This window comes from Oncorhynchus masou, chromosome 9, assembly GCF_036934945.1.
Source record: "Oncorhynchus masou masou isolate Uvic2021 chromosome 9, UVic_Omas_1.1, whole genome shotgun sequence".
Taxonomy (NCBI): domain Eukaryota; kingdom Metazoa; phylum Chordata; class Actinopteri; order Salmoniformes; family Salmonidae; genus Oncorhynchus; species Oncorhynchus masou.
The window spans coordinates 28,489,574-28,515,979 of record NC_088220.1 but is presented as its reverse complement, the minus strand read 5'-3'; the positions used below and the strand labels follow the sequence as shown (position 1 = coordinate 28,515,979).

The 26,406-nt window shown below is 48.1% G+C and overlaps 1 protein-coding gene and 1 pseudogene across 3 annotated transcripts; one reads left to right on the top strand and one right to left on the bottom strand.

The window, feature by feature from the left end:
* The first annotated feature begins 723 nt into the window (after positions 1–723).
* LOC135545784 (F-box and WD repeat domain-containing 11-B) lies at positions 724–15,435 on the top strand. Of its 3 annotated transcripts, XM_064973665.1 has the most exons (14): positions 724–859; positions 2,928–3,032; positions 7,649–7,720; positions 9,591–9,813; positions 9,986–10,172; positions 10,265–10,355; positions 10,617–10,754; positions 11,142–11,260; positions 12,410–12,659; positions 12,840–12,958; positions 14,232–14,342; positions 14,472–14,550; positions 14,625–14,789; positions 14,855–15,435. In XM_064973665.1, exons 1-13 carry the CDS (start codon positions 821–823, stop codon positions 14,784–14,786), a joined length of 1,695 nt encoding a protein of 564 aa, XP_064829737.1. In that variant the 5' UTR covers positions 724–820; the 3' UTR covers positions 14,787–14,789; positions 14,855–15,435. The 3 variants fall into 3 exon arrangements, with proteins under 3 accessions (XP_064829737.1, XP_064829735.1, XP_064829736.1); XM_064973663.1 differs by lacking the exon at positions 2,928–3,032 and having other exon boundaries at positions 726–859; positions 14,855–15,433; XM_064973664.1 differs by lacking the exons at positions 724–859; positions 2,928–3,032 and having other exon boundaries at positions 9,596–9,813; positions 14,855–15,434.
* Positions 15,436–19,056: 3,621 nt separating this feature from the next.
* Positions 19,057–26,406, bottom strand: part of LOC135544980 (fibroblast growth factor 18-like) — a 36,859-nt pseudogene continuing 29,509 nt past the window's right edge.

The window sequence follows — 26,406 nt, the reverse complement described above, 5'->3', positions numbered from 1 at the left end:
TCAGTTCACTTGAACGTTTGCTTCGTGGCGGAACGATTTGTAGTGAACTACACGTGTCTGCAAAACATTGAACAGACTTCGAGGTACGTTTGGTAGGTGTGAGCGTTCTTGGTGGGTTTCAATTAATCCCGCCTGGTCGCCAGTGTAGGCGTATTTTGTATCCGCTGAAAATTGAATCGATTCGATTTGGAAGCGGGCTGGCTCCCAGGCATGAGCCAGGTGCCATGTTCAAAGCCTACGGCGGAGTCTGCTCTAAACAAAAGTGACGTAATTAAGCACATGTAGTAATGACTAAGATTCTGCGTTTCCCATGCAAAAGGGTTAATGCTGCCTTGACAAAATGATCGAGCGGTGCAGATTATAGTTCGATTTGAGAATGGTGCGCCTCCCTCTGCTTTCGCCAGGTGTCCCGCGGCTCAGCATAATCGAATCTTCCCATTATACCTCAGTGTGGCTTGAAGCAATGAGTGTCGTATTTAAAGAGCAGTAGCCATGCTGACAGCGTTCCCCAATCCACAACCAACCCATCCTCGTTTTTCAACTGGATGTTCAGTACATATCAATTGAACGTCAAAACGTACTGAACGCAGACCAGGGAAAGCCGTGAAAGCACGACAAGCCAATAATTATGGGGCTAATGCACGCCTCTTTAGCTTAGCTCGGCCAATCAGAGTGTGATTCTGAAGGGAGTGCCCCATCCCCCACTAAACCGCCCTGCCAAGCTGTAGTTTAGGAAGTTAATGACGTCTCTGCATTTGCAGGCAGCCGACGCAGGGTTGGGTTTCTATTTTCACAGCCGGGATTCGGGGGGAACAACAACATGGAGCCGGAGATGGAGGACAACACGTTGGAATTAATGGTAAGCGTTGGGGAGATTAGGTCCCCGGGGTTGCTATTGGGCTCGAAAAGGAACGGTGGCGCCTTGAATCGAAGGCTGGCGGGGTACCAATTCGAACCGACGGTCAGGAGAGCTGGAGGAAAGATGAGGGAGGGCCAGAAAGAGCAATGTTTTTCCTTGAGTATCCTGGTCCAGCGATTGACTAGGTCGTCGACACCTAACTATATTTCAAAGTGACAGGACAGTCCATTCCCTTTCCAGTGGATAATTTGAACCAGTAACATGTAAAAACAAAACAAAAAAACAAGTCGAAAGGTTACTGAAAGTCGTCCGCCGAAGAAAGACAAGATTTCGGGGTAGCGTTTCACTGCAGTGGCGCTGCGCCACACGGCCCAGAGTGTCATAGTTAGTTAGCTAACTAGTTAGCCTGTTAGCTATGGATACAACATACATGACTAGCTATAAACATGTATATTAAGATCATCATATAAACAGAATGAAGCGTGTTGCCCCACCCCTCGTCAATGTCGATATGTTATTGTAGTTAGTGTGCGTGTTTATAAAGCTGCGTAGAAGGAAGTGGGCATCAACATTAACTAGTTAGAAATAGGTATTTTAAATGGTTAACTCCATTACTAACGTAGCTAGTAGTTGGGCACCCCGACATTATGGTGTTGTGATTCATTAATCATTTCAATTTACTTGACACTCAGTAGCTTCATTTTGACAACTACGTAAATGCCAGCTGTCTAAGTTAGCTAGCTATTGATGTTGTTTGGTTTTTCATCTTGTCATCGTTCAATTTACCAAGGTAGCTAACGTTAGTTCGCAGTATTCATTGGTAGCTGATTAGCTAGTTAGCTGAACTAGACACATGACTCGCCCAAAAGACAAATCCATATTTCGGGAGGTTATACCTGTTGGCCCAGAGTTCTAGTTTGTTAGTGGTTGGTCTTACATCATTTTTGCTAGAGGACGTCAGCTTATAGTACAGTAAGGGGGATACCAAGTCAGTTGTACAACTGAAATGTCTTGTGTAAGCCAGATTTACATTAAAAGGGTCTGATCAAAAGTAACTGATTTGGTTCCAGACAGCAGAGAAAGTGAAATTCCACAGAACAAGACTGTCTCCTCACACCACTGCAAGGATGGCATTACTTTCATGCTGAATCAGAAATGAGTAATACTCTCCTAAGTGATTCACCTGTAACTAACTAATGAATCTGTCAGGACTTGAGTTTTCCATTTTCCTATTTAGGTAAACGTCACACCCCTCTCTAAAACACAGCTACTTTAAAATTAGCCCTGCAATTAAACTACATTGAACTTGAGCTAGGACATGTTCCATGTTCCTGATCTATTTACCCTCCGGCCTACCCAGGTGTAGCCTTTCCCCAACCTAGGCCATATTATATGGCCGACTTTGCCAAACAATTCAGTGAATGTACACTCATGTTGGGTTTGTTCTAGATTGTTTTCTGTGTGTGTCTGCATTTTGTCCCTATGTAAATCACTAACCACTTCCATAGTGTGAGGATGGCAGAGCAGAGGGCAGGGCATTAACAAAAATCAGAGGGCAGAAAATTGACAAACATGCCTGTTGCCCCTCCCACTCCTCTTCCTATCCCCACCCACTTCATATCTAATAATGCTTTTGTATGTCTAACTGTGCCTTGTGTTTGAAAGTGTGTGTGTTTTTGCGCTCACTGTGCAAATGTGCTTGTAGTTAATACTGGTTTTTCCCCTCACTACCCCCAACTCCTCCTCCCTTCTCTTCATCCTCAAACACTTGTTGCACATCTCTCCTCAACACCAATCTATTCTCCCCTCTCCTATTCTGTTTGGTCATCATTGTCTTCACTCCATTTCTCCCACTTTTTTTTATCTACGTATTCTTTCCCTCTGTCTCCGACCTTCTTCCTTCTGCTGCGCTCTTATCTATCCTCTAAACCTCATCTCCTTTCCTCCCCTTCATCTCCCTTGTTCCCTCATATCTTTTCCTCTCTCTCCTCATCACCCTTTCTCTCCCCCCCTGTCTCATTCCTGTGTTCTCTCCTTTCATTCCTCTCTCCTCTTCTCTCTCTCACAGAGCTCTGTGCCTCGCTCTCTCTGGCTGGGCTGCTCCTCGGTGGCAGAGAGTTTGTGTGCTCTCAGGTGCCTGCAGAGCATCCCCTCTACCCGGGCTCACAACCAGGTTCTGCTACTCTCTCCTCTTAATTCTGACCGACCTACCTGCTGCCCCACTCTCTCCTCCCTCCTCTTCACCCCCTAACACCACACCACCACGTACTGTGTCCTGCATCCTCCCATGGTCCTTTTTCCTTCCTGCCTCTCCCTCCCCCAAAATCTGCTCTTCTCTCAGGCACCCCTCTGGCATCTTCTGCTCCAAGGTAGATCCAGGCCAGCTTCCAAAAGATTGTTAACGTTACTCCATAAACTGAACATTGATGATAAACCAGTGTGAGCGTAATAGGCTAATACATGACTCACAGGAACAGGCTTCTATCAAGCCTGGCCAAACCTAGCTAGTACTGATCAAAGTGAAAGTTAAGCTTCCGGTAGCTAGGCTACGTTTCTCCCTTCCTCGCAACTGTAAAGAGGAAGCGTTTTATATTTTTATTTTTTATAAAACAAAAAAATAAGCCAGATTCTGTGGTTATTGCACAACTTCACCTGGTAAAAATTGTTCAGTTAATCTGAATCAGAATTGCGGAGTAGGCTGTGGGGAAAATAAGGATAGGCTAACAGAGCATGTTGCCTGGGGAGCAGTGTGAGATTGCCTGGAGGTGTGTAGGACTGGGGGTGCCCACCCTGCCTGTTAGGCGTAGTGAGGCTCTGTGGTATGCTTGCCTGGGTGTCACTTGCTGCCTGCCCCTATGGCCAAGGCTGCTCTCTACACCACCGGTCTGTCTGCTTTGTACTGAACTGCTAGTGTCTGCTTCAGCCCTGACCTTGTCTGTGTACCCGTCTGTCCTGTTACTATTGGTCTAAAACAGTGGTCACCAACCGGTTGATCAACTGGTCGATGTCCAAGGCGTTCCTAGTTGATCACCAAACATTATTTTTTGTTGAGTTAGCAGTCCGAGTGCCGGGAATGCCAAGTGTTCCCATTTTTAGCCGTTTAATGTATCTGAAGGGAGAACACCCCTACCCAGCAGGCCCAGAGCATAAATCAAGTGCCCTTATCGGCCTACCACTGGCCAATCAGATTGTTCAGACGTGGTGATCTGAGCTGTTTCCTGGAGCCGTAGACTGTAAAAAGAAGCCTGGAACACACAGCAAAGTTGATACTGTGAGATTTCCAAACTTTTTAAAACAATGGCTAGAGAGACTCAATGAATACAGAAAAAAGCTGCTGTTTTTGAGCATGTTCACGTTTAAGTTTTCTCAGCACTGTCAAGACTGTTCATGCATTTCATAGCTTATAAAAGGCGTTGTTCTCCCTACTTCCACTCACCCTACAACCAGCACTGCAGCTGTAATGAGTAAAGCAAAGTGTTCCCATAAGTTTGAATTGTTAATATTAGTGCCTTGGCTTTTTTTTAATATCTGGGAATATTTAAATTTTTCTGATCGTAGGAGTAACATGAACTGGTGCATGAGACAAATAATGCAGTGCAACTTGAGTATCGCCATCAGCTGGAAGACTGTGTCCCCTTTTCTCAGCGGAGGGTGGCGGGACAGTGACTCGGGTGAGGGGCAGCCTCACCACTGCTCCCTCCCTCCCCTCAGACTGACCCTCAGATGCAGGTCATCAGTCCAGTGAAAAAAGAGAGTGAATTATTATGCTCCCTTAGCTGTGCCTCAAGTAACACAACAAATGATCTATTAACTTTTTACATTTCAAAATGTTCTGAGAAGAACAACAACATTGGCAGGGCCATTCAAGCAGTGATAATGTATTGGGCCTGTGGCTTAATGCACAAACCTCATTGCTATAGAACTGTTTTTAATTGGTTAATATTGCATAGGCATGACTTTTTATAAGTCCTTTTTCTTAATGTAAAATAAAAATCTTACATCTTGACTCAAAGGTTGGTGACCACGAGTCTAAAGCGATACAGTGCAATATCAGTTAGATTTTTGCAGATGAGGTAGCATGTCTATCCTCTGAAAGAAATACCTTGTATGCTTGTCTTCTACCGACATCCATACACACCTGGACAGGGCTCTCAATATGTCTGACTGGTTCAGATGAAGTGTGTGTAAGGGACACAGACATATTATAAACCTGTGTTGTCGTTTCTCCATGCAGAACACGGCGGTCATGTTGTTGTCGTTTCTCCATGCAGAACACGGCGGTCATGTTGTCGTCGTTTCTCCATGCAGAACACGGCGGTCATGTTGTCGTCGTTTCTCCATGCAGAACACGGCGGTCATGTTGTCGTCGTTTCTCCATGCAGAACACGGCGGTCATGTTGTCGTCGTTTCTCCATGCAGAACACGGCGGGCATGTCGTTGTCGTTTCTCCATGCAAAACACGGCGGGCATGTCGTCGTCGTTTCTCCATGCAGGACACGGCGGTCATGTTGTCGTTTCTCCATGCAGGACACGGCGGTCATGTTGTCGTTTCTCCATGCAGGACACGGCGGTCATGTTGTCGTTTCTCCATGCAGGACACGGCGGTCATGTCGTTGTCGTCGTTTCTCCATGCAGAACACGGCGGTCATGTTGTCGTTTCTCCATGCAGAACACGGCGGTCATGTTGTTGTCGTTTCTCCATGCAGAACACGGCAGTCATGTTGTTGTCGTTTCTCCATGCAGAACACGGCGGTCATGTTGTCGTCGTTTCTCCATGCAGAACACGGCGGTCATGTTGTCGTCGTTTCTCCATGCAGAACACGGCGGTCATGTTGTCGTCGTTTCTCCATGCAGAACACGGCGGTCATGTCGTCGTCGTTTCTCCATGCAGAACACGTTGTTGTCTCCCATGCAGAACACGGCGGTCATGTTGTCGTCGTTTCTCCATGCAGAACACATCATGTTGTCGTCGTTTCTCCATGCAGAACACGGCGGTCATGTCGTCGTCGTTTCTCCATGCAGAACACGGCGGTCATGTCGTCGTCGTTTCTCCATGCAGAACACGGCGGTCATGTCGTTCGTTTCTCCATGCAGAACACGGATGTCGTCGTCGTTTCTCCATGCAGAACGGCGGTCATGTCGTCGTCGTTTCTCCATGCAGAACACGGCGGTCATGTCGTCGTCGTTTCTCCATGCAGAACACGGCGGTCATGTCGTCGTCGTTTCTCCATGCAGAACACGGCGGGCATGTCGTCGTCGTTTCTCCATGCAGAACACGGCGGGCATGTCGTCGTCGTTTCTCCATGCAGGACACGGCGGGCATGTCGTCGTCGTTTCTCCATGCAGGACACGGCGGTCATGTCGTTGTCGTCGTTTCTCCATGCAGGACACGGCGGTCATGTTGTCGTTTCTCCATGCAGGACACGGCGGTCATGTTGTCGTTTCTCCATGCAGGACACGGCGGTCATGTCGCTGTCGTCGTTTCTCCATGCAGGACACGGCGGTCATGTCGCTGTCGACGTTTCTCCATGCAGGACACGGCGGTCATGTCGCTGTCGTCGTTTCTCCATGCAGGACACGGCGGTCATGTCGCTGTCGTCGTTTCTCCATGCAGGACACGGCGGTCATGTCGCTGTCGTCGTTTCTCCATGCAGGACACGGCGGTCATGTCGTTGTCGTCGTTTCTCCATGCAGGACACGGCGGTCATGTCGTTGTCGTCGTTTCTCCATGCAGGACACGGCGGTCATGTCGTTGTCGTTGTTTCTCCATGCAGGACACGGCGGTCATGTCGTTGTCGTCGTTTCTCCATGCAGGACACGGCGGTCATGTCGTTGTCGTCGTTTCTCCATGCAGGACACGGCGGTCGTTGTCGTCGTTTCTCCATGCAGGACACGGCGGTCATGTCGTCGTTTCTCCATGCAGGACACGGCGGTCATGTCGTTGCCGTCGTTTCTCCATGCAGGACACGGCGGTCATGTCGTTGCCGTCGTTTCTCCATGCAGGACACGGCGGTCATGTCGTTGCCGTCGTTTCTCCATGCAGGACACGCCGGTCATGTCGTTGTCGTCGTTTCTCCATGCAGGACACGCCGGTCATGTCGTTGTCGTCGTTTCTCCATGCAGGACACGCCGGTCATGTCGTTGTCGTCGTTTCTCCATGCAGGACACGCCGGTCATGTTGTTTCTCCATGCAGGACACGGCGGTCATGTTGTCGTCGTTTCTCCATGCAGGACACGGCGGTCATGTCGTCGTTTCTCCATGCAGGACACGCCGGTCATGTCGTTGTCGTCGTTTCTCCATGCAGGACACGCCGGTCATGTTTTCTCCATGCAGGACACGGCGGTCATGTCGTTGTTTCTCCATGCAGGACACGGCGGTCATGTCGTCGTCGTTTCTCCATGCAGGACACGGCGGTCATGTCGTCGTCGTTTCTCCATGCAGGACACGGCGGTCATGTCGTCGTCGTTTCTCCATGCAGGACACGGCGGTCATGTTGCAGGACACGGCGGTCGTTTCTCCATGCAGGACACGGATGCAGGACACGGCGGTCGGTTCTCCATGCAGGACACGGCGGTTTCTCCATGCAGGACACGGCGGTCGGTTCTCCATGCAGGACACGGCGGTCGGTTCTCCATGCAGGACACGGCGGTCGGTTCTCCATGCAGGACACGGCGGTCGGTTCTCCATGCAGGACACGGCGGTCGGTTCTCCATGCAGGACACGGCGGTCATGTTGTTGTCGTTTCTCCATGCAGGACACGGAAGTCATGTTGTTGTCTCTCCATACAGAACACGTCAGTCATGGAGTCCCAGAACCACGTAGACGACCTCTCCCCAAAGAGAACCACAATTCTCACCAAGGTGTGTGTAGGTGGATTATGTGTATGTCATCTATGTAATGTGTTTAGAGATTAAATCATAAAATGTATCAATCGTCCTAGAAAAGCACTTAAGTTATGACAATGTGAAATTATATTTTAGTGGGAAGGGAACTCGATGTGTATTTGTGTGTGTTAGGGATGTGCATCTTTCCTATTCAAGACGATTGGATCCGTATGTAGAGACATGGTCTACTATACAGGAACGATACGTTTTAGTTTGAAATGATTCGGTTTAACTGTAGAACGATACTATTTGATGCATTAGTATTTGTTGCGTAAACATTTTCCGTTTTTAAATTAAAATCTACTGCAGATGGAGCTCATGAGCTGAATCTGTCAGAGCTGACTTCTGTGTGTCAGTGATTTGTATCTATGCAAAAGTATTTGGACACCCCTTTTCAAATTAGTGGATTCAGCTGCTTCAGCGAGCTTCCTGCCATGCAATCTCCATAGAGAAACACTGGCAGTAGAATGGCCTTTCTGAAGAACTGTGACATTAAACGTGGCACCGTCATAGGGTGCCACCTTTCCAACAAGTCAGTTTGTCGTATTTCTGCCCTGCTGAACTGCCCCAGTAAGTGCTGTTATTGTGAAATGGAAACGTCTCAGAGCAACAATGGCTCAGCCGAGAAGTGGTAGGCCACACAAGCTCACAACGGGACCGTTGAGTGCTGAAGCGAGTAAAAATCGTCTGTCCTCGTTTGCAACACTCACTACCGAGTTCCAAATTCCCTCTGAAAGCAACATCAGCATAAGAACTGTTCGGGGGGAGCTTTATGAAATGTGTTTCCTTGGCTAAGCAGCTGCACACAGGCCCAAGATCACCATGCGCAATGCCAAGCGTCGGCTGGAGTGGTGTAAAGCTCGCTGCCATTGGACTCTGGAGCAGTGGAAACACTTTCTTTGAAGTGATGAATCACTCTAAACCATCTGGCAGTCCGACGGACTAATCTAGGTTTGGCAGATGCCCGGAGAACTTGCTAACTAAAGTTTGGTGGATGAGGAATAATGGCCTGAGGCTGTTTTTCATGGTTCTGGCCCCTTAGTTCCAGTGAAGGACAATGTTAATGCTACAGAATACAAAGACATTCTAGATGATTCTGTGCCTCCAACTTTGTGGCAACAGTTTGGGATGGCCCTTTCCTGTTTCAGCATGACAATGCCCCCGTGGACGAAGCGAGGACCATACAGAAATAGTTTGTCAAGATTGTTGTGGAAGAACCTGACTGGCCTACAAAGAACCCTGACCTCAACCCCATCGAACACCTTTAGTATGAATATAAATGCCGACTGTGAGCCAGGCCTAATCGCCAAACATCAGTGTCCGACCTCACTAATGCTCTTGTGGCTGAATGGAAGCAAGTCCCTGAAACAATGTTCCTACAGCTAGTGGAAAGCCTTCCTGGAAGAGTGGAGGCTGTAGCAGCAAAGGGGGACCAACTCTATATTAACGCCCATGAATTTGGAATGAGTTGTTCGATGAGCAGGTGTCAAAGTACTTTTGTCTATGGTGTATACCCCTCAAACGCAACTCGGGACCTCAAAGCCGGTTCCACCGTGTTATTTTGTTCATTGTTCCCCTCAATCAGGGACTGATTTAGACTTGGAACACCAGGTGTGTGCAATTAATTATCAGGCAGAACATAAAACCAGCAGCCTCTGAACCTTGTAGGTTAAGAGTTGAATACCCCTGCTGTGAACTATGTAGGCAGCTGATCAGGAGTTGGGTTGGTTTGGGGTCCGCTTACCAATGCACTTGTTTTAAACATTTGAATCGGGGAGCGATGCGTATCAGGGAGTCATTACATCCCGTGTGTGTGTCAGTAACCCCTCTGTCCTCTCCCTGTCAGCTTAGTAATGGTCCTGTAATGACAGGCTCTCGTAAGCGTCCGTCAGAGGGGAACTGTGACAAGGAGAAGGAGCAGTGCATCGCCCTGTTTGACCAGTGGTCTGAGACTGACCAGGTGGAGTTTGTAGAACACCTCATCTCCCATATGTGCCACTACCAACACGGCCACATCAACTCCTACCTCAAACCCATGCTTCAACGTGACTTCATCACAGCACTGCCAGGTAACACACACACAAACACATACACGTTAAGATTCTCCAACAAACTCATTTGAATGCTTACAACACACACCACTGACTTCTGAACTCTCACACTCATCCACACACATTCAGATCTTCTCCCACACTGAGTCACACTTGCACCTTCTTTCTCCCTCTCTGTATTTCTCTCTAGCCCAGGGTCTGGACCACATAGCAGAGAACATCCTGTCGTTCCTGGACGCACAGTCTCTGTGCTCCGCGGAGCTGGTGTGTAAGGAGTGGCAGAGGGTGATCTCAGAGGGCATGCTCTGGAAGAAACTCATAGAACGCATGGTGCGCACAGACCCCCTCTGGAAAGGCCTGTCAGAGAGGCACCAGTGGTGAGCGGGCACACACTCAAACAATCTCACTTCTTTTGAATTCTGAAATTTGAGTTCTCATTGGCTTAATGTCATGTCGTCTGTCATCTAAGGGAGAAGTATCTGTTCAAGAACCGAACGACAGAAGTCCCGCCCAACTCCTACTACCACTCCCTCTACCCCAAGATCATCCAGGACATAGAGGTAAGACTGGAGCTCCGTCCACAATCAAACCCTAGCCCTTTTTGGTTTCACAGGGCTCTGGTGTAAAGTAGTGTACTCTAAAGGGAATGCCATTTGGAAGTGTGTTGTACCTATAGACCTTGAGAAGGCTGATTTATCTGGTTGGAAAAGAGATCTTTTTCTCTCACCTTGTTGATCTACCCATCAGTCTTCATCTCTTGTTTTTCATCGCTCACATATCCACTCATTTCTCTCCTCTCTACCTGCCCTGTTTCTGTGTAGACTATTGAGGCTAACTGGCGGTGTGGCAGACACAACCTACAGAGGATCCAGTGTCGGTCAGAGAACAGTAAAGGAGTCTATTGCCTCCAGTACGACGACGATAAGATCATCAGTGGCCTTAGAGACAACTCCATAAAGGTGTGTGCGACTGTGCCTATCTTTTTGACAGGGCAAGATGGATGAATCGTCATGGTATTTATTACCTTTGAAGTGAAACAGCAGCTTGTCTTTCTCCGAGAACAGACATGAATTAAAATATGAAAGGAGTAATTGTTCCACTCATCTTTCCTGGAGGGAGAAAGTGAGGGGCGTGAGGATTTGTCTTTATTATTTTAGGCTGGAGGGAGGGGGACTGTGTCTGACTGAGGTACCCAGGAAAGGGCTAGCCTGCCCAGCTCCAGAGCTGCAGTACAAAGAGATGCCTCCACACTGCAGGGCAATGGAGCATGGTCAATACTCTGAGACCAGCTCATTCTTACCCTGACCCAAATCTCCTGCTCTCTGTTTCTGTCTCTGTGTGTGTAGATCTGGGACAAGCAGTCTCTGGAGTGTCTGAAGATCCTGACAGGTCATACAGGCTCTGTGCTCTGTCTGCAGTATGATGAGAGAGTCATTGTCACTGGCTCCTCCGACTCCACTGTCAGGTATGACCCAGCTGTCATCATACACGCACGCTTAGGCTTCGTCCGAATGGCACCTATTCACTCTGTAGTGCACTAGTTTTGACCAGGACCTATAGGTTTCTGGTCAAAAGTAGTTCACTACTGTATATGGAGAATACATTTGCATTTTGGGACACCTTTATGATACCTCCACACCTATCTTACTGCGATAGGACTTCTTCACAGTCAGCTCCATGGAAATACACATCCCTACATTAGCATCGTAGAAACGTGACTAAAAAGTCACGATAGCCAACCGTGTCGGTGTGCATCCGTCTCCACATAGCTCTGCGTTACCCCATTCTTTAGCCATCTGTGATCTGTCTTTAATCACTGTCCCAAATGGCAGCTTATAGGCCCATAGGGATCTGGTCTAAAGTAATGCACTATGTACCATTTGGGACGTGATCACACACTGCGTCACGGTTAGTTTCAGCTGTCACACAAGCCAGCCCTCTGAGGAGCCAAACATGGAGAGACTTCTGTTTGCACTCTGCCTTGAGATTTTGCTATATGTCTGAAACCTTCCTCCTCACGTATTATAGCTTGTGTGTTACACTGCGCTATCCACCATCTGTGAATGCCAGTCTCTACCACACTTAATACAGTCTGTGCAATTGTCTGTAAACACACACTGATTGTAGGCAATGCCTGAAGAGCGCTTTTTCAATTAAATCGTCAGCAGTTGCCACCCTCAAGGGTAGGTCTATCTTTGACAGTGTAAAAATTGTGACGACTGAGTGATCGTCAAGATGGTGAGCTAACATTTTCACAATGCTCAACATGAGGCAAGACCGTGTGCCAACACATGGCAGTGCCTGCTGCATACGGACACTCAACCTTCACACACTCATTACTTCACTCTCCCTCAGAGGTATCCAAGGAAAATGTGACTTCACTTCCTTAGCAGCGGCTTGACGGGCACTTGATTCCAGTGTGTGTTCTGAGTGCGTGTTTGATCCCCTCTCCCTGGCGAGCAGTGGAACTCAATAAAAACGTTCTTAATGGCTGGTCCGTGTGTGTGACGGAGACTCGGCGTTGTTTTCACCAATAAGTCTCTTTCCCTCTTTCCCCCCCCCCCCTATCATATCCCTCTTGCCCTTGACACTCTCTCCTCGCCTGTCCGTTCAGGGTGTGGGACGTGACGTCAGGTGAAGTACTGAACACTCTGATCCATCACAACGAGGCGGTGCTCCACCTGCGCTTCTGCAACGGTCTGATGGTGACGTGTTCCAAGGACCGCTCCATCGCCGTGTGGGACATGGCCTCGCCCACCGACATCAGCCTCCGGCGCGTCCTCGTGGGGCACCGGGCCGCCGTCAACGTGGTCGACTTCGACGACAAATACATTGTGTCGGCGTCTGGAGACCGCACCATTAAGGTGTGAGGGGTGTGTGGGAGAACGGTGTGATTAGATCAATCTTGGTATATAGAACATGGGGCTTCTGTGTATGTTTTTGCACATTGAGTATTTCAATGTCTATACAGTAGTGGATATTAGTTTTTCATGTTCATATTGATGTGGGGCATCATATCGGAGTGTTTCTGCTGCCCCCTGCAGGTGTGGAGCACCAGTACGTGTGAGTTTGTGCGCACTCTAAACGGACACAAGCGAGGCATCGCCTGCCTGCAGTACAGAGACAGACTAGTGGTCAGCGGCTCCTCAGACAACACCATACGGTAGGGGAGTGTGTTTTCTAGTTTCACTAGGTTTACGGGGTGCTGTGGGACTGGTGTCTGAGTAAAATGTCTGTCGGTCATGAGACATGGTTCGCACAATGTGCTTGGAAGTGCTTAAATCAAGGTACTGGAGTACCTTGAAAATCAGACATTTTCTCAAGTTGTTTCTTGAAGAACAGATAATGATTAAATATGTCGGAGTAATGTATTGGTCTTGCAAATTAATTTCCAGGCAGACAATGTAGTTTTATTTCCTCACGTGTTTTGCATTCTGGTTTCCAGGCGAGCTCATTCCACCCACACTGCCACTCAGCCAGGCAGGTACAGAACTGATTGATTAGGTGCTGCCAAACGTAACATCGATAGCTAAAATGCTGGGCAAATGTAGATTCAATGCTACCTTTTGTGCGCATGGAAAAGGTCTAAGATCTTTTATTTCAGCTCATGAAACATGGGACCAACACTTTTTAAATGTTTTTATATATTTGTTCAGTGTAGTTTACCCACATTTTTACCCCATCATTGGACCCAACCAACCCACACCGTGTAAGAAATGCATCGGACTTTGGCATTACGAGCATGGGTGAATCGGCCCTGGAGAGCCACATGAAGGGGGGGCCCTGGAGAGCCACAACGCTGTATCTTGTGCTGGCGCCAGTTCAACATTGACTTTTTCCCCTTCAACCTCCGGAGCTTTTTTTGCTGATCGCCTCATTCACGGGATGCCTGCAATATTCTGCTTTACCAAGCAGCAGGCGTGCTCCTGCCGTTCACATGCAGTTTTCCCTCACACAGCCCACGTGCAGTTTTCCCTCACACAGCCCACGTGCAGTTTTCCCTCACACAGCCCAGCTGACCGGAGACACTAAAACTGCCAGTCAGAAGCAAGGTGCTTTTTCGTAGCTATTAAATAGTAGCTTCCCAAAGGCCCAATAAACACAGTCATTAAGCTGGAATGGTTGACTAATGTGAATAGGAAATGTGTGTTCACCAGAGTCCCAAAACTCTGCTCATCACTACTATTACATCATCAATACTGACTGTATGTCATGTATGAAACAATGTATTATTGACTACAACTTTCAAGTAGTAATGAGTGCAAAGTTTGTTTTGTTAAGAATGAGGTTGAAAGACCATTCTGGTGGTGACTAGAAACATTTGCATAATATCAACTATTACAGATGGATGGTCCTTGAAAATAAATAATAGTGTGAGGAAGAAGTACTTGAATTTGACTGTATGAACCCTGATGAACTGTGTGTGTGTGCTCCAGGTTATGGGATATTGAGTGTGGAGCGTGTTTGCGGGTGTTGGAGGGTCATGAGGAACTGGTCCGCTGCATTCGCTTCGACAACAAGAGGATCGTCAGTGGTGCCTACGACGGGTGAGACACACACACACACACACACACACACACACACACACACACAGTAAAACAGTTTACTGATTGATCGTTGTCTTCTTCCAACAAAAACACACACTGCTGTTCTGACCTTGTCTCCTCTCTCTGCAGTAAGATCAAGGTGTGGGATCTGCAAGCTGCTCTGGATCCACGAGCCCCAGCCAGCACCTTGTGCCTGCGCACACTGGTGGTGAGTTTCTGTGTGTGTGTGTCTCTGTGTGTGCTTGAGGTGATTGTCATGGTAATATATGCGTCTGTTTTCAGGAGCACTCGGGACGTGTGTTCCGGCTGCAGTTTGACGAGTTCCAGATCATCAGCAGTTCCCATGACGACACCATCCTCATCTGGGACTTCTTGAATGTGTCGACCAATGGCCAGTCAGAGGGCCGGTCCCCCTCACGGACCTACACCTACATCTCCAGATAGCAGGTAAAAAAACACACACACTGGCTGAAACTCTGGCTTGTAGTTGCTGACCTGTCTCTGTCCTGCAGGTGGCGCCATCCACTGCAGCGAATCCTGGAGGAGCTGATATCTGATTGGCTGATGGAGTGTGTGTTGCAAAGGCGCTCAACTCGTCTTCTTCCTCATCCTTTTGTCAGGAGCCGTTTTCTGACAAGGACTCTCCCACCACACCCCTGAAACACACACACACACACACACAAAGTATGCACACACACACCTGCACGTTCATGTTCTATCACTGGCTTATGTTCCCCAATCTACAGTAACCCACCAACAGTGGACTAGACATATCTTACTCCTTACATTAGTAAATCTCTTCAGAAGTCCTACCTTAAGCTCTAGTTCTTCAGTTCCCAACCCTGCCTAGATATACACGGATGGATAGAGAATGACCTTGGCGCTGCAGAGTGGGAGAGAGAGACTCTTGAACTCAGCTCTGAGAGATGGGGTGAGTTAAGCACTCCATCTCTCCTGGTTCTTTCGCTTCTTCTGTCTGGAGTGAACACTTGTTCAGGACACACACTCAAGTGTTTGTGCGCGTGTGTGTGTGTGGAGACTTGGGAAATGCGGTGCAGAGACTGGGCTTGTTGCCGTGGTTGCTGAGGATACAGCATCCTGGCAACATCTTTTTTGTTTTTTCTTTTTGACTCTTACATTCTTACTGTTTTTTTTATTATTTTGTAATTTTATTTGACAACATTTTGTTCTTATTAAAATCATACTAAGCATTGTATTTCTATCTCTGTCATTCACTGTTCTATTGTCACATTTCCTTTCCATCTCTCTGATCCTCTGTGCTTGTTATGAGAGAATCTGGAACTCTGGGCTCAGTTTAGCTGTAAACTGAGTTGTCTTGTCAAAAATGTGTATATTAAAATGATTTTTTTTTAAAGAAATGACATTGTGAATAAAGTACTTGGCAGTGGTGGTGCGTTGAGCCAACTAGAGTGTGTTACATCAGTGAATGTACCCAGATGTTAGTGTGTGGCCTTAATGACCATTTCAACTTCATTGCAGATATGGTGAATGTCTGCTCTTCTGAACTTTGCCAGGAGGTGGTGCTCTAACCCCAGTTTATCACTGAGCGCGTCATGGTGAAACACTAGTCATAACCATGTCGTTACTCCTCTTATCGATTACAACTGGTTTTAATACACTACCCACTGTTATGGACAGGAGAACGAACCCTGTAGGAAACGTGTCATTTTCCTTATTGACAAATGTGGTTTCTTATAGCAACAGTACTGGAGATGGGAGTACAGTTTTGATAGACATGGAACCTGCAGTGGTTGCTGGGATAATGATCTTGTTCCAGGTTGTACTGTAGTTTCAAATGCCAGAGTTCAAACTACAACCTGCAGAGCTTGGCTGTGTCCCAAATGACCCCCTGGTCAAAAGTAGTGCATTTAATTTAAGGATCCATTCGGGACACATGCCTTCTCCTATTTATGATTGGGGTAGCTGAGACTTTGGGTAGAGGTAGGGAGCATATGTACTGTAGAAACTGGCTCCATACCGGTAGCTGTTATCCTTCACCATCGAATGGGTAGATTCAACTTGTTTATTGGAAGTCTTGTGGAGAGCGAAAAGCCATGGGTTCCTGTTGTGGGATATGATGCTGTGTTTAGTAAAGCACTGAGGTAGAATTACTGGTGTCGTCTGGGATATGATGCTGTGTTTAGTAAAGCACTGAGGTAGAATTACTGGTGTCGTCTGGGATATGATGCTGTGTTTAGTAAAGCACTGAGGTAGAATTACTGGTGTCGTCTGGGTATGATGCTGACTGTTTAGAGTAAAGGGGTGTGTGAGACTGTAGAATTACTGGGTGTGTGTGAGACTGTTTAGATATGATGCTGTGTTTACTGTAAAGTATGGGTGTGTGTGTCAGACTGTTTACTATGGTGTGAGACTGTTTAGATATGATGCTGTGTTTAGTAAGAGTACTGTGGTGTGTGAGACTGTTTAGAGTGGTGTGTGTCTGTTTAGATATGATGCTGTGTTTAGTAAAGGTGTGAGGTAGAATTACTGGGTGTGTGTGTTTAGAGTGGGATATGATGCTGTGTTTAGTAAAGGTGTGAGGTGAGACTGTTTACTGGTGTCGTGTGGACTGTTTATATGGGTGCTGTGTTTTAGTATGGGTGTGTGTGAGACTGTTTAGGTAGAATTACTGGTGTGTGTGGGATATGATGGGTGTGTTTACTGTAAAGCACTGTGTGTAGACTGTACTGGTGTCGTCTGTTTAGATATGGGTGTGCTGTGTTTAGTAAAGCACTGAGGTAGAATTACTGGGTGTGTCTGGGATATGATGCTGTGTTTTAGAGTAAAGGGGTGTGAGACTGTTTAGAGTATGGTGTGTCTGAGGATATGATGCTGTGTTTTTAGTGTAAAGCACTGAGAGTATGAATTAGACTGGTGTGGTCTGGGATATGATGCTGTGTTTGAGTAAAGCACTGAGACTGTTTAGAATTACTGTTTAGTGTGGGTCTGGGATATGATGGGTGTGTGTTTTTAGTAAAGGTGTGTGAGACTGTTTAGAGTATGGGTGGTGTCGTCTGGGATATGATGCTGTGTTTTAGAAAGCACTGTGAGACTGTTTAGAATTACTGGTGTCGACTGTTTAGATATGATGCTGTGTTTTAGTAAAGGTGTGAGACTGTTTAGAGTATGGGTGGTGTGAGACTGTTTAGGGATATGGGTGTGTGTTTAGTAAAGACTGTTTAGGTAGGGTGTGTGTCAGACTGTTTACTGGGTGTGTGTCTGACTGGATATGATGCTGTGTTTAGTAAAGCACTGTTTAGGTAGAATTACTGTTTAGAGTATGGGTGTGGGATATGATGCTGTGTTTAGACTAAAGCACTGAGGTTTAGAATTACTGTGTGTGTGAGACTGTTTAGGATATGATGCTGTGTTTAGAGTATGGGTGTGAGACTGTTTAGAGTATTGTGGTGTGAGACTGTTTAGAGTATGGGTGTGTGTGAGACTGTTTAGAGTATGGGTGTGTGTGTGAGACTGTTTAGAGTATGGGTGTGTGTGTGAGACTGTTTAGAGTATGGGTGTGTGTGTGAGACTGTTTAGAGTATGGGTGTGTGTGAGACTGTTTAGAGTATGGGTGTGTGTGCTTCCTCTGGGTCTGTGGGATTTTGGCCCATCAGTTCTGCAGCTCTCAGGTCACTGCTCTGTTCTCACGCACATATTTGGCATTCTTTCCCCGACATGATTACCATACACCTTCCAGTCTGGAATGGCTCTGTGGAATATTTCCATAATTCCAAGTGGAACTGCAGCGACTTTCCAGAAACCCCCCCCCCACTATTCAGATTCCTTCCTCGGACTCCTCGGGTACAGCCCTTTCCCCCTGAGTCAGCTGTTTGTATCTGCCGACGTGATTGGGTCACTTGGCAGGGATGTTTCTTCAATGACCTCCCGCCAGAGAGGGGTGCGGGAGTGTGTAAGAGAAGGGCTGCATCTCAATAGTCCAAAGTTGATTGCTCCCGTTTCCTTTATTCCTTTCCTTCATCGGCTCAGATATGAAAGAACAGAACAGGTGTAATTAACTGGCCAGTAGACATCCACCATATTGCTTAGTTCCACCTGTCCTGTTTTTACAGATCAGTGCGGAGGACTCGTTATAAAAGCCAAAAAAGGCCAAAAAGCAACTGGAGACGCTCCACTCTACAAGAACGTAGTAAATCATGGATGTCTTGGCAGGATGCAAATGAAACTCTTGACAGACGAGAGTGAGGTGGAGTGCCATTGTGGACACCCTACACTCCCAATGGGGCCAAGAGGATTAAGTCAAGTATAGATTTATTGTGACTGGTGACTCAATCATATCGAAATGCCATGGTAGAATTTTGTGTTGGGATGGTGGTTGAGGGTTGTGTGGTGGTTAAGGGGGATGGTTGGTGTCAAGTGTATAGGCTCATGTCAGTGGGTTGAGAGGTAGAATGACAAATAGGAGACTACCGCTTTGCAGAAGCCTACCCTATCAGTTATTTTCCACAAAGATCAGTAGTCATGGATATAAGTACAGTACAAGACCCACAATTTCCAAGAAAGGAAGCATTGCAGCCCAACGGAAACCTGGGGAAGAACTGTGGAAAAGGACTGTGACCTGTCATGGAAAAGAATCCTCAGCAGTCGCTCTCTCGTGGAAGCTGTGTGTTCTATGATGAGGATGATGATGATGAAGGGTTGTTAACCTGTGTATAGAGGGTCTACGACACAGGAGACGGGCTTCTGTGACCTTTACTGACTTTAGAAAAACTTCAGCAAACAGAACTGAAATAAATACATTAAATCATTTTATAATAACAATTTTAGTGACAATCATAGTAAGATTTTGCTTATTTAGTTTTTTTTGTCATCTTTATATATATAACTTTTCATAAATTGTTCCCTTTAATATTTTGTGTATGAGACTTTGGTGCTTTACTGAATGTCCTGGTAGCAGCATTCTGTATCCATGGTATCGCACAGGAGCGTCATCCCCTGGGTTGTTTCTATAGCAACGCTAATATGAAGAGAAGGCACCCCCCCCCCCATGCACCCGTCATCACCCTCTGGTCCTATAAGAAGAGGGAATTCTGTCCTGGGGGTGGGACTTGGGGAGTTGATATGTCGCTGGTCTCCAGTTGTCTTTGGTGGTCATTAGAGTTTGTTTATTTTGGGTGCAGCTTGGTTTGTACATTCTGGTTCTTAAAGCTTCAGTCCCTTTAGTGAGTCGTTGGGGGAGGTTATACAGGGCAGATTCCCCCCAAACAGCTTCACAAATGGTCTTTGGTGTCCTTACACTGACACATACACTCACACAATGTACATACATTCATTCACACAGATTCTCCTCGCCAGGGGAGTGAGGCAGAGAGAAGTGCATTCAAAGCAGTCCATCCATTCCACCACGGTGCCATTCTGGCCTGTTCTGTGGCTTTATCCTCCGCTTCACTGACTTCCTGTGTTCCTCTTCCTGTTTCCTGTTTGTCCACCTGTTGCGCCACCATTTCTCTCATGGTGCCACTGTCCCATAGACCTCCAGTCTGCCCCCAGTCTGTCCCCCTCTCTGTCTGTCTGTCTCTCGTCTCGATGTCTTCCGCTCCATCATTGGCGATCATCCAGTCCTGGACAGTGTTGGATAGCTTCTCTGGTCCAAGCCTGGGAGAAAGGTTGGGGCTATTGCAGTGTTGCTAGCTTAGCTACATTTTAAACTTCAAAGTGATTTTAAGGAGTTTAAACACACTGAAGTCATTCTTGTTTTATCAGAGCAATCACGTTTACCTTAACGCAGAGATGCGTGCTAAACCAGCCAAGTGACCAGTTTTTGTATGTTTGTTCTAAAGCGGAGCTTAACAAGCCACTGCTAAGGGACAGTGCAATAGCACCGTTCTGTTCAAGCTTGGGGGTTGGAGGGAAACGAGGCCTACATAAGGTGGAAAGCCTGGGCGTCCGTTTAGCTACCTTTCAGGGGCCTTGTCATAGCTTCTGGGCCTTGCAGGGAAGTGGGCCAGGTCGACGGGCTATCAGCAGGGCTATAGGCTTGTTCTAGTTTGTTAGTACTTTCATTTGATTATTTTATGATGTGAAGCCCGTTGTTACTTGTATTGAAAAGCGCTATACAAATAAAGTTATTATTAGTGGCCTTCAGTCAATGGACAGAAATAGTGAATCCTGGGGCAGTGACAGCTAGTAGGGAGTGTCAAGTTAGGGGGTGTACTGTGCTACTAGCCCAGTTAGTAGACCTACCAGCCAGGGTCTGGAGGAGAGTACATGTTGTCCCAGTAGGTGGGGTCAGGTGGTAAGGAGTGTTTGTGTAGCACTGGTCCATTATCTATTAGCTTTAGAAACAGGTGCAGTTGATGTTAGCCGGGTCCAATGGCGCTAATTAGCCACTTATCATGTATTAAAGGCCAGAGGAAGGGTCAATGTTATCCCATTAGCGGTTAGTGGATAAGCAGGTACAGGCGGCAATGGGCAGTAGATGGATGGTAGCCGTTAGCGTTAGCTGCTAGCGGGTCCCGGGGGCACGGACCCTCTTACTCCTCTTGTTGACTGTTGTGAAGCGGAAGGGCGTGGTTTCGGGGTACTCCCCTGGTGGGAAGCGCTTCATAAAGTGGACGTCCTGCTGGTTGGGCAGCGTGTGGGGGCCGCGGCGAGGGCGCCCCCGCTTGGTGAAGCCCACGTACCAGCCGGCGTATCGCGCCGACATTAGTGCGGTGTAGTGGTTCTCCAGAACCTTTTCTACAAACACGCAGTCTTCACTTTTATTACTGGCCTTCTGAGAGAACAGAGAAACACACACACACAGGAGGAGAAAAGAAAGCAGGTCAGCAATCCATGGAATTTATTAAATCTAAACTAAAAGGAAGGCTCAGGAATGCTTCAAAACAGTACTTTTTCAGAATGTTGTTGTGATTCATGCCATAAACCTCTGATGCTGTAATTGTTTGAGAACATGAGAGACTATAATAGGTCTCACCTTTCCCACCAGCTTGCCGCGGCGGTTCATGCACAGGTAGAAGTTGGTCTCTTTGCCGCGGATTCTCACCTGGCTACCAAAGGTGTCAGCCTCCACTACAAGCTGGGCTTGTGAAGGGACAGACAGAGAGACAGACAGACGTTAGAGCCACAGACAGATAGACAGAGGGACAAAGACAGACAGAGGATCACAGACAGATGTTAGAGCCACTGTCTGACTGACAGGCAGACAGTCAGACAGAGCAACAGATATAGCCTCCATTAAACTAACAGATAAATGACAGACATGTCAAAGCGAGAACAGAAAGAGCGATAGACATACATTTGGGTGAGCAGATGGTTGGTTGTCAGATAAGCCTGTTTACAAGAGACTGGTCACCACAAATCGGGCTTGTAAAAAAAAGATCCAAGCAGACGTAAGGACAGCCCGACACAGAGCAAGGTGTGAGGTTGTGGTGTGGTGTGAGGTTGTGGTGTGGTGTGATGTGGTGTGTGGTTCAGTGTGAGTGTGTGGTGTAGTGTAAGCGTGTGGTGTGAATGTGTGGTGTGAGTATGTGGTGTGGTGTGAATATGTGGTGTGGTGTGAGTGTGTGGTGTGAGTGTGTGGTGTGGTGTGGTGTGGTGTGTGTGTGGAGTGTGAGTGTGTGGTGTGAATGGTGTGAGTGTGTGGTGTGGTGTGAGTGTGTGGTGTGGTGTGTGTGGTGTGGTGTGAATGTGTGGTGTGGTGTGGTGTGTGGTTCAGTGTAAGTGTGTGGTATGTGTTCATCATTCCATTGTGAAGCTGATTCGGTGTGTAATATAGTCCTTCTCTCTTGTAATAACACTGCCCTGACTCCATGGCTTTAGAGAGTGCGTGTGCCTGAATAAAAAATAAATCCCTAAAATGGTTCCTTCATGACCTTAGTCAACAAAGGGGTCACAAGAAATCAATACTCTTCTTTCTCCCTGTTCCTCTCTCCCCCTCTACATGTTTACACCTTCACGCCTCCCCTCCCGTCTCTCCTCCTCAAAATGTTTACACCTTCACCCCTCCCCTCCCATCTCTCCCCCTCTACATGTTTACACCTTCACCCCTCCCCTCCTCTCTCTCCCCCTCTACATGTTTACACCTTCACCCCTATCCTCCTGTCTCTCCCCCTCTACATGTTTACACCTTCACCCCTATCCTCCTGTCTCTCCCCCTCTACATGTTTACACCTTCACCCCTCCCCTCCTCTCTCTCACCCTCTACATGTTTACACCTTCACGCCTCCCCTCCTCTCTCTCCCCCTCTACATGTTTACACTTTCACCCCTCCCCTCCTCTCTCTCCCCCTCCCCTCTACATGTTTACACTTTCACCCTCCCCTCCTCTCTCCCCCCTCTACATGTTTACACCTTCACCCCCCCCCTCCTGTCTCTCCCCCTCTACATGTTTACACCTTCACCCCCCTCCCCTCCTCCTCCCCCTCACCTTCTCCCCTCCCCCCTCTACATGTTTACACCTTCTCCCCTCCCCCTCCTCTCTCTCCCCCTCTACATGTTTACACCTTCACCCCTCCCCTCTCTCCCCCTCTACATGTTTACACCTTCACCCCTTCCCTCCTCTTTCTCCCCCTCTACATGTTTACACCTTCACCCCTCCCCTCCTCTCTCTCCCCCCCCTACATGTTTACACCTTCACCCCCCCTCCTCTCTCCCCCTCTACATGTTTACACCTTCACCCCTCCCCTCCCCCCTCTCTCCCCCCCCTTCCCCCCTTTCTCCCCCCTGCTACATGTTTAAACCTTCACCCCTCCCCTCTCTCCCCTCTACCCCTCCCCTCCTCTCTCTCCCCCTCTACATGTTTACACCTGCACCCATCCCCCTCCTCCCTCTCCCCCTCTACATGTTTACACCTTCACCCCTCCCCTCCCCTCTCTCCCCCGCTACATGTTTACACCTTCACCCCTCCCCTCTCTCCCCCTCTACATGTTTACACCTTCACCCCTCCCCTCTCTCCCCCTCTACATGTTTACACCTTCACCCCTCCCCTCTCTCCCCCTCTACATGTTTACACCTTCACCCCTCCCCTCCCCTCTCTCCCCCTCTACATGTTTACACCTTCACCCCTCCCCCTCTCTCCCCCTCTCCCCCTCTACATGTTTATACCTTCACCCCTCCCCTCCCCTCTCCCCCTCTACATGTTTACCTTCACCCCTCCCCTCCTCCCCCTCTCCCCCTCTCATGTTTACACCTTCACCCTCCCCCCCTACTCTCTCTCCCCCTCTACATGTTTACACCTTCACCCCCCCCCCTCTCTCCCCTTCTACATGTTTACACCTTCACCCCTCCCTCCCCCTCTCCCTCCCCCCTCTACATGTTTACACCTTCACCCCTCCCCTCCCCCCTCTCTCCCCCTCTACATGTTTACACCTTCACCCCCCCTCCCCCCTCTCTCCCCCCTCTACATGTTTACACCTTCACCCCTCCCCTCCTCTCTCTCCCCCTCTACATGTTTACACCTTCACCCCTCCCCTCCTCTCTCTCCCCCTCTACATGTTTACACCTTCACCCCTCCCCTCCTCTCTCTCCCCCTCTACATGTTTACACCTTCACCCCCCCCCCTCCCCTCTCTCCCCCTCTACATGTTTACACCTTCACCCCCCCCCTCTCTCCCCCTCTACATGTTTACACCTTCACCCCTCCCCCTCCTCTCCCCCCCTCTACATGTTTACACCTTCACCCCCCCCTCTCCCCCCCCTCTCTCCCCCTCTCTACATGTTTACACCTTCACCCCTCCCCTCTCCCCCCTCTCTCCCCCTCTACATGTTTACACCTTCACCCCTCCCCCTCTCTCCCCCTCTACATGTTTACACCTTCACCCCTCCCCTCTTTCCTCTGTTTTACACCTCCCACAATCCCCTCTCTGCCATCTACATGTTTATGGCTTCACCACATGTTTACACCTTCACCCCTCCCCTTTCCCCTTGTTTACACCATTTGTCAAGAACAGATCTCTCCCCTCACATGTTTACACCTGGCTCCCCTCCCCTCTCCCCCCTGTACATGGTTTAATGAGAGAGCTGGTAAAAGCATGAACCCCCCTCTCATGTTTACACAGAGGAATATGAATACTAGCATTAATGTTTTTCCCTGCATTGATCCTCTGTGGTTAAATGTTTACACCTTACAAACGGACATGTTTACACCTCCCCTCTCTCCCCCTCTAGAGAAAGGGGAAGAGAAGAAGGAGTGGGGAGGGAGGGATGTATGAGGAGGGAGAGGAGGGGGAGGCAGCCCCCTGCATGTTTAAACCCAGAGGAGACAACCCCTCTGAGAAATCAATGGATAGATTGATGGAGGAGATCCCCTTTTAACACTGACAAACTCTACCTGCTAAGCCTCTCTCCCTCTTTTTACACTTTCACCCTCTCTCTCTTTCTCTGTGTCTCTCTGGTGAATTACTGAGTCAGCAGTCAATTGATGAGGTCTTTGTGCTCCTGAGACAACCCCCACTGCACCCTGCCAAGACCTGAGGATTGTGTCCCCCCTCTGTCTGTCTCTGTGTGTTTACACCTGTACGTGCGTGTGTGGTGTCCCCTTACCATGTTTACACCTCTCCGTCCTCTCCCCCTCACTGATGCACCTCCCCAGCACCTGGACGTGTTCTCCCCCTCTGCATGTTTACACCTTCACCCCTGGTGCCCCCCTCATAGCGTCACCTCTCACCCGGGTCTGGTTCTCCCCCTCTACATGTTTAACCTTAACCCCATCCACGCCAACCACCTGTTACACAGGGCACACCCCTCCTCTCCCCCTCTACATGTTTACACCAACTCAAATCAACAGCCAAGATTATAATAAAGTGTACCCCCTACTGCTGCTGCTACTACTACTACTGCTGCTACTACTACATATTACTGCTTCACCTACTACTACTACTGCTGCTACTACTACTAATACTACTACTACTACTACTCTGCTGTTACTACTACCCCTACTGCTGCTACTACTACTACTGCTGTTACTACTACTACTGCTGCTACTACACCTACTACTCCTAATGTTACACACCCCTGCTCTCTACTACTACTGCTTACACTACTACAACTGCTGTTACATACTACTACTGCTGTTACCCCTCTACTGTTACTACTCCCTCTACTGCCCCTCTACATGTTACTACCTTCAGCCCCTCCCCTGCTACTACTACTACTGCTGTTACTACTACTACTGCTGTTACTCTACTACTGCTGTTACACTACTACTGCTGCTACTACTACTACTACTACTGTTTACTACTACTACTACTACTACTGCTGCATGCTACTACTTCACTGCTGCCCTACTACTACTTCTACTGTTACTACTTCACCCCTACCCTCCTGTTACTCTCCCCTCTACATGTTTACTTCACCCCTCCCCCTCTCCTGCTACATGTTACTTCACCCCTCCTGTTACTACTACCCCTCTACATGTTTACACCTTCACCTCCCCCTCTCTCCCCCTACATGTTTACACCTTCACCCCTCCTGTCTACTACTCCTACATGTTTACACCTACCCCTACCCTACTGTCTCCTGCTGTTATACTACTTTGTCTACTGCTGCTCTACCCTACTACTACTTACACCTGGTGTGCTCCTCTCTCAGAGGCTGCTACATGCAACACTGCTACTCCTGCTACTACTGCTGCTACTGTTACCCTACTACTACTACTGCTACATGCAGCAGCTGCTGCAACTACTACTACTGCTACTTCACTACTCCAGATACTACTACTACCCAGACTACATGTGCACCTACTGGAACTACCCTGCTGCTAAGCCTCCCCCTCTACATACTACTACTACTGCTCTACCCTACTACATGCTGCTACTACTACTGCTGCTACTACTACCACTACTGTTGCTACAACTTGATGACTACTACTACTACTACTGTTACTACTGCCACTACTACTGTTGTTCCTCTACTGTCTACAGCAGCTGCTGTTACTACTACTACTACTGCTGCTACTGTTACTACTACTGGTTGCTTACAACTACTACTACTAAGACAGCGTTTACACCTGCAACTACTACTACTACTACTACTACTACTACTACTACTACTACTGCTGCTGCTGCAACTACAACAGCTGCTTCTGCT